General features: G+C 30.2%; 2 protein-coding genes across 5 annotated transcripts; one reads left to right on the forward strand and one right to left on the reverse strand.

The window, feature by feature from the left end:
* Positions 1-363: 363 nt before the first annotated feature.
* Positions 364-4,765, forward strand: LOC110689736 (protein FAR1-RELATED SEQUENCE 7-like). 4 transcript variants are annotated; one of them, XM_021866520.1, is made up of 7 exons: positions 364-818; positions 1,343-2,450; positions 2,695-3,697; positions 3,776-3,865; positions 3,941-4,024; positions 4,109-4,174; positions 4,260-4,765. In XM_021866520.1, the coding sequence occupies exons 1-7, from the start codon at positions 584-586 to the stop codon at positions 4,740-4,742; spliced, it is 3,069 nt and encodes a 1,022-aa protein (XP_021722212.1). In that variant the 5' UTR covers positions 364-583; the 3' UTR covers positions 4,743-4,765. The 4 variants fall into 4 exon arrangements, with proteins under 4 accessions (XP_021722212.1, XP_021722213.1, XP_021722214.1 ...); XM_021866521.1 differs by lacking the exon at positions 4,109-4,174; XM_021866522.1 differs by lacking the exon at positions 3,776-3,865.
* A 128-nt stretch (positions 4,766-4,893) lies between these two features.
* Positions 4,894-6,564, reverse strand: LOC110689737. Its single transcript, XM_021866524.1, has 6 exons — positions 6,198-6,564; positions 5,951-6,110; positions 5,720-5,848; positions 5,501-5,644; positions 5,186-5,386; positions 4,894-5,086 (listed from the first exon to the last, which is right to left on the reverse strand). Exons 1-6 carry the CDS (start codon positions 6,242-6,244, stop codon positions 4,973-4,975), a joined length of 795 nt encoding a protein of 264 aa, XP_021722216.1. The 5' UTR covers positions 6,245-6,564; the 3' UTR covers positions 4,894-4,972.
* Between the last annotated feature and the right edge of the window lie 946 nt (positions 6,565-7,510).

The following is a 7,510-nucleotide window of genomic DNA, read 5'->3' on the forward strand; positions in this document are numbered from 1 at the left end:
TTTGTTATTAGTCCATAAACATAAACAAAATCTTACATTGTTTTTTCGGTCCTTAAATAGGTGACTTGTATTGAGCACATAGAAGCTGAAATTGCATCAGTTCACCCATATTCAAGTCACTAGTCAGCTATATATGGATGTTCAAAGCAATGGGTTGATGCATTATCGCGACAATGCTCAGGAATTGTTTTTAGTTCAAAGCAATTGGTTGATATATTATCGCGACAATGTCAGCACCTTGCATCAGTTGACCCATTTGAGTTTGGGTCCTGAATATCTCGGGTAATTCTGATCAAAGTGTGCGCTGGGCTAAGGCTAAAAAAATCAGCCCATTTCTTGGACCAGCTTTCGAGCCGAAAATTGCATGAAAATTTTACCCTACACCCTAGTGTAGGGTGTGTTCCCTACACCCCCCCTATGCTACGTCGTTTTGTAGCTGGTATTGAGTTCTCATGTGCAGCTTCTTTCCTTTTGCGATTCTTTCCTTTTTTTTTTTTTTTTTTTTTTCCTTTTTTTCTTTTTTTCTTTTCTTCCTCTTTTTTCCTTTTTCCTTTGATTCTTATTATTCAATTTATGTATATATATGATTTTAAACCCTATTTTTTCTCTCTCTTCAATTGATCAACCAACCTCCATTTTTGATCTACATTTTTCTCTCGCTAATTCATCTTCTTCATTTGATTTTTTGAACGAATTCGTTAATTGTTACCGATCATCAATGGCGAATTCTGCATCTGGAGATTGCGTTGATTTTGATCGCGATTGCGAGCGTGTGTTTCCTTCTGGACTTCGTTTCGTTGATTCGTTTGTGCAACAATGTGAGTAATTGTGATCATAATTTTTCAATTTTTAATTATCCCTAATTTGTTCTGTTATAATGCTCTGTTAATTTGAACTTAATTGATGTATTATTATTCACTTTCGATTTTTGAATTTACTACTTTGATTACATTATGATGAACGTTTTTGGATTGTTGTACTTTGTATGAACATTTTGTTGCTTCATTTGTTGTTTCATTTGTTGTTTTCTCTGTGTTTTAGAATTGTGTGTTTTTGTCGTATATTTTGTAGATTATACTTTCAATTAATCGTTTATGTTTTCTTATTCATTGTTACTAATGTGTTTATGTTCAGTCTTAAAGTCATTTTTGATCATTTATTTTTACATTTTTATATCGATATTATGTGTAGTGGTAAATAATGAAAATATTGTTCAAAATATTATGTGCTGAAATTCTTTTTGCAATTGATCATGTGCTGTTTTGATATTGAACATTTTACTTATTTGTTATTGTTCATTCATGAAACTCTTTATGATCATTTATAATTGTATATTGTGCAGTGGAAAAAAATGATGATATTATGTATTTAGAAGCAGAACAGTCTGAATTAAAGGATAAAGAATTTAAATCTGAAGATGAAGCTTTCGAAGCGTATAATGAATATGCTTTTAGGAAAGGTTTTGGAATTCGAATTGGGAAGAGTAAGAGAAGAAGAGATGATTCTTTTTTGATGAAAAGATTTGTTTGTTGTAATGAGGGATTCAAAGATAATAAGTGTAAGAATAAAAGGATTTATGAGAAGTTGGATCATCGAACTGGTTGTTTAGCTTTTGTGCAGTTTCATATTGATCATTTAGGGGTCTATACATGTACAAGACATGAAATGGTTCATAATCATGCTATGATTCCTCCTGAAAAAAGGCATTTGATAAGGTCTCAAAGAGATGTGAATAAAGAGCAGCTTCTTTTCATTTCAACAATGAAATTGAGTGGAGTCAAAGTTACTGATTCTTTGAGGGTTCTAAAGAAGGAGGTTGGGGGATCTCCTAATCTTTGTTTTACTGCTTCTGATGCTTATAATGCATTGTCATCTGAAAAAGCTGCCCAAATTGAAGGATGTGATGGTAACCAATTGATTAAATATTTTGCCAAGAGACATGTGGATGAGACAGATTTTTATTATGATTTTGAACAAGATGATAGTGGTGCTTTAGTTAGTTTTTTTTGGCGTGATGGTAGGATGATGAGAGATTATCATTACTTTGGAGATTTGTTGGTTTTTGATACAACTTATAGAACTAATAAATATGGAATGATATGTGCTCCATTTGTTGGGATGAACCATCATGGTAACAATGTCATGTTTGGTATGGGTTTTATTCTTAATGAGCGCACCGAGTCTTTTGATTGGTTGTTTGATACATTTTTGCACTCAATGGGGAGGAAAAGTCCCATTACAATTATGACTGATCAAGCACAAGCGATTGCAGCGGGTATAAGAAACATTTTTCCTTCAACTGTTCATCATCGTTTATGTGTATGGCATCTTGAACAAAATTCTAAGAAACACATTGGAGCATTGAGAGCTTTGGAAGGCTTTACAGATTTGTTTGGATATCTTTTGAAGTATTGTGAAACTCCTGCTGAATTTGAATATTTCTGGAAAAGGTAAATTATTGTTTTTTATATTTATTTTTTATTTTTATTATGTGATATATTTGATTATTATGTGATATATATATGAACATTTAGTGTTTTACATATGATCATACAATTTACTTTGTTATGTATGTTATCATAATATTATTAGTGTCCATATTGTTTATGATCATTATTCTTTACACAAATGTACATATTTTAATTTATATTTTGTTCATTTTTAAATTAATATATGATCATTTCTGTTATACAGGATGTGTGATAAATACAAATGTGAAAATGATGATTGGTTATGTGATTTGTATAAAATAAAGGAAATGTGGTGTCCTGCTTATTCTAAGAAGTATTGGTCTGGTGGTATATTGTCTTCTCAACGTAGTGAAACTACTAATAAGTCAGTTTCACAACGTCTTAATAAGACTCAAGGTTTATGTGATTTTTATCATGTTTTTCTTGATGTCATTTCTGAGTGGAGAAGTAAGGAAGGTGCAAGAGATTACAATACTCTGAGGGGTAATAGGCACCTAGCTTTTGCTAATATTGGTATATTAGTTCATGCAAGATCATTGTACACTATTCAAGCTTATGTTCTTTTTGAAGAGGAGTTCATTAGGGGGACAGCTTATGATCATGTTGATAATGGTTTGCGTTTTCCAGAATATTCATATCTTCTTTGGAGGCCTGGGAAGGATATAATTAAGCATGAAGTTGTTTTTAATAAGGAAACACATGCAATTTGTTGCACATGCATGTACTTTAGTGAGACTGGTTTACTTTGTTCTCATTCTCTTCGAGTATATCATTTGCATTGTGTGCGTAATATTCCACAAGAGTATATAATGAAACGATGGACAAAGGCTGCCATGTGTAGTCATGGTATTGAAGAACCTACTTTGAGGACAAATGTTGTGGCTACTAGTGTTTGGAGGTCACAAACAATCAGAAAGTTTGTTAAGTTGATAACAAGTTGTCAGAATTCTTTGAATGCAAGGGCAGAGGTTGAGTGTTATTTCAATCTGTTAAAAGAAAAGGTTGAGAGTGTATCAGGTGTAATTGACTTTAGTGAACCTGTTAAAGAGGTTGAAATTGTTGATCTTGAGATCAAGAATCCTCCAAAAGCTAGGCCTAAAGGTGAGAGGAATGTAAGGCCTAAGAGTACCTTGGAGAAGCAGTGTAACAAGGCAAAGGGTAATTTCAAGAGGAAAAAGTCTCTGTACACTCCTTACAAAAGGGGTATAGGGCAAGCAGTTGTACAGGTATATGATCATTTCATATTTTCAAATTGATCATTTCAGTTTTCGTAAATGATCATTTATGTTTTTTTTTTTAAATAGGAACTTGATGAGAACGGTTGTGCTGTTACTTATGCTAATTCTATTAGTGATCCCATTGAATTGATTGTTTTGAGCAATAAACGGGCTCAGGTAAATTCAAATGTGCCAAAAAAAACATTTTATTTATATTTTATTAATATTGATTTTTATAATTTAAAAATATAGGTCGGCTTAAAATCAGCTGTTGTAGAAGAAATTCCTTCTAGTTCTAAGGAATCAAATCATAGTATTTCCAATGATTTTGATCAGGTATATGAACATTTATGATCTATATTATAATTTTTTTTTATTTAATTTTTTATTTTTTATATTTTTTTTTGGTTTTTTTTGTAGGCTACTGGTGAAAGCTCTCTTTCATCTATCATATCTATTGATGTTGATATTTCATCTATTGCTAAGGTTTTTTTTTTCCATATTTGTTTGTATAAGTGTTTGTAACTGATCATATACTGGTTTATTAATGATCAATTTAATTTTTTTAAAGGCGAAGGATTTAAATCTTGAAGGTGTTTCTGCTGTTCAACCTTGTTCTAATTTTGGTGCAAATGAAGGTGCTTCTGGTGTTAAAACTTACTCTCAAATTAATCCAAGAGTTCCAATTCATACTAGTGCGTCAACAAAATCTCCTGTTGTTATTCAACCTACTGTTCCCAGGAATGTTCAAAATCAAACTCAGAATTGTTCAAACACCAATCCAGAAATGATCATATCCAACTCCAGGAATGTTCAATCAACAAATGTTCAAGTTATTTCTCCTACGGTTCAAATAAATGATCAAGGATTTCCTGTTCAGAATGTTCAAGTTACTCCTCCCACAGTTCAAAGAAATGATCAAGGTGCTCGTGTTCCAATTCTTCAATCAAGAAATGTTCAATTAGGTTCTAAAAAGATTTCTTCTAAATATGATAGGTTGTTAGCCTTTTTTGATACAAGTGTAGCTAAACGTTTGGCTAATAAAGATAAATAATTAGTATTCCAGAACTTTATAAACATTAGACTTTTTTGTAATGTTGATTTAATTACTATTTTGTAATTTTGAATTTTCGATCTATTATATAAAAAACTTTCATTCAAAGATTAAAATGAAATATCAATTACAATAATATTAAAATAAAATCCATAAGTCTACTTCTAAAAAAAAAAAATAGTCATATATAAGAAATGAACATATACATAGTTGTAAATGAACATTTGAAACTACAAAGTTGCAAATTTTCTAGCTTTCCTTCTATTTGCTCTTGATTCAGTGTTTTCTTCAAATAACATCAGTTCTGCTGTGTATTGGAGCCTTAGATTTCTAATTTGTTCCACCTGTTGAACAAAATGAATTGTCAAATTTTAATTAAACAATCTTTACTGTTTCATAAATGAATATTATATCTTAAATAATTGATCATTTATAACTCTTACATTGTTTGGTTTTAAATCACAAATCCAGCTCTCATTAGGATCAGCAGTGAAGGTTTCCATATGCTTCATAATGTAAACTCCACAGTTTGTATAGTCATTGTTGCTACGCCATTTCATCTTTTCCAAAACAACTGTGTAGTCTTCAATTCTTTTTGCATCTTGATATCCAAGGTGTTTCATGTACTCTGCCAATCCTTTTAACTGATAGAAAAAAGAGTAAAAATTGTTTAGAAGTTTGTATTGTGATGAAGACATGAACAATTAATAAAATATAATTGATCATGTAGTCAACTATAAATGAACATATTATCTCACCATCATTTTTGGTTGTTCTTCATATTTTGCTTGGACTGATACCTTTTTTGGTAGTTTTCTATTGTCAATTATATGAATTTTGTCTTCTATATGATTGACGCACAACAGAAAAAAATGTTGAGAAGTTGATACTGGGAAGAAGACCTGAACAAATTATATAATGTTATTGGACAATATATTGAAGGTAATTGAACATTTGTATTAAACAAGAATTAATACCTGTTTATATCCAACAATGCTGTCAATTTTATTCAACTTCAGTTCATTGTCAATTCTTTCTATGAAGGCATTAATTCTTGTCTTCATTGATGATCCTTCTTGACAAACTTTATTTGTGCACATAATGTGCTGTTGAAATACAAACAAACATATAGAAGTTAAATGAATTTTTAGCAATTATTTATCATAGGAAAATAGAATCAATAATATAAAAAAAGAAGAAAGACTAACATGAAGCACTGTTGAGAAATAAATCTTGTTTCTCGGCTTTTTATGATTAAGAAACCTTGCCCATCCATCTATGACACAATTTGTCACTTCAACATCATCTCCAAGAGTTTTCATTTCATTTCTATTGATGAGATTCAAGCCATCATAGTATAAGAGTGCACTGCATTATGAACATTTAATAATATGAATGTGAACATATTTTTATAAAAGATATTAAACCTTAAGTTTAATTAGTGTAAGTAATTACCTTTCATCTTTTCCACCAAGAGCAAAGTCTACTGCAATTTGGTTCATGGCTTTCTCATCTTTAAACAGATCCTTGTACTTGACCAAGTAAGGAGATCGGAAAGCAGGAGGAAGTGTTTTCTTTTCGCGTTTTGGTCTTGTTGTTCAATATAAAATATTGTTAAATTAAGAAAATTATGAGGAACATAAATGAACATTTGAGTGTATATAAATAAATTTGAAATTATACCTTTCAACCTTTTCCTTTTCAGTTTTTTTCTTCTTTTCTGCAATTGACTTTTTCTTATCATCATTCCTGGTCATATTACATAACACAAATGTACATTTAGGTATATGAAAATGTTCATTATTATTTTTGAACATTTACTTAATATAAATAATGTACCTTTTTGTGACTTTTGAGGATGAAGCAACAATCTTCTTGTTTTCACTGAAAAGTGAAACAATGTCAGTACATATTAATAAAATAAAAGCTTCTTATGTAACACCCTGAATCATTTTCAATTCATAAAATGAAAGATATTGATTTAACATAAACCTATTGATTTAACATAAACCACACATTCATATTACATATTCAACAAAATAATGTTCACACATACAATAGTTTGAGAAACACCAGTTTCAAGTTACAACACGATAGTAACATAAGTTAAATTGTTCCATCTAGATATTTTATCCTACACCATTACATAACCCTAATAGTAAGACATGTCTTCAGGATTTTACCCCTCCACTTTTTCATCATTTTTTGTTTTTTCAAAAACATCTTCCTTGTTTTGTTTTCCACCTCCAACTGTGTTTTTTGGATCATCACTTTTTTCACCACCATCTGACCTAGGGTCAGCATCAACCACTGAACCAGATCCTGCATCTAAGAAAAAATTTAATTAGATATAATATAATTTCTTTGTAAATGAACATTTGAGTATTTATAATTGAACATTATACCTGTTCTAGGCAATCCTTCATTATCTGACCTAGTGTCAGCATCAAGTTTTGAACCAGTTGCTGCGTCTAACAAAATAATACAATTAATAATGAATATTTCTTGTTTGTAAATGAACATTTTACACTTTTTAATTGAACATTATACCAGTTCTAGAAAATTCTTCAATTCTTTGTTCTGAAGCTGCTGAAGTTTTACCCACATCCTTTTCTCCAGCTGTATTATAAATCATCATTTTGGAGATACACTAAGTTAATAGTATTTACACATAATAATTAGAAATGAACATTTCTACTTAAGTTTATGTACATTATTATTAAATATATGAACATATTACCATTTGTTGAAATTATTGGTTGTTCAAT

Source organism: Chenopodium quinoa, unplaced genomic scaffold (assembly GCF_001683475.1).
Source record: "Chenopodium quinoa cultivar QQ74 unplaced genomic scaffold, ASM168347v1, whole genome shotgun sequence".
Taxonomy (NCBI): Eukaryota; Viridiplantae; Streptophyta; class Magnoliopsida; order Caryophyllales; family Amaranthaceae; genus Chenopodium; species Chenopodium quinoa.

Excerpts from the sequence above, each read along its gene's own strand:
- LOC110689737 (XM_021866524.1), bottom strand. The coding sequence starts at position 6,244 with ATGAACCAAATTGCAGTAGACTTTGCTCTTGGTGGAAAAGATGAAAG. Across the intron at positions 5,387-5,500 it reads AAGAACAACCAAAAATGATG|TTAAAAGGATTGGCAGAGTA; the intron begins GTGAGATAATAT and ends TTTTTCTATCAG. Across the intron at positions 5,087-5,185 it reads GTGATTTAAAACCAAACAAT|GTGGAACAAATTAGAAATCT; the intron begins GTAAGAGTTATA and ends TTTGTTCAACAG.
- LOC110689736 (XM_021866520.1), top strand. The coding sequence starts at position 584 with ATGATTTTAAACCCTATTTTTTCTCTCTCTTCAATTGATCAACCAACC. Across the intron at positions 2,451-2,694 it reads TTTGAATATTTCTGGAAAAG|GATGTGTGATAAATACAAAT; the intron begins GTAAATTATTGT and ends TCTGTTATACAG. Across the intron at positions 4,175-4,259 it reads ATATTTCATCTATTGCTAAG|GCGAAGGATTTAAATCTTGA; the intron begins GTTTTTTTTTTC and ends ATTTTTTTAAAG.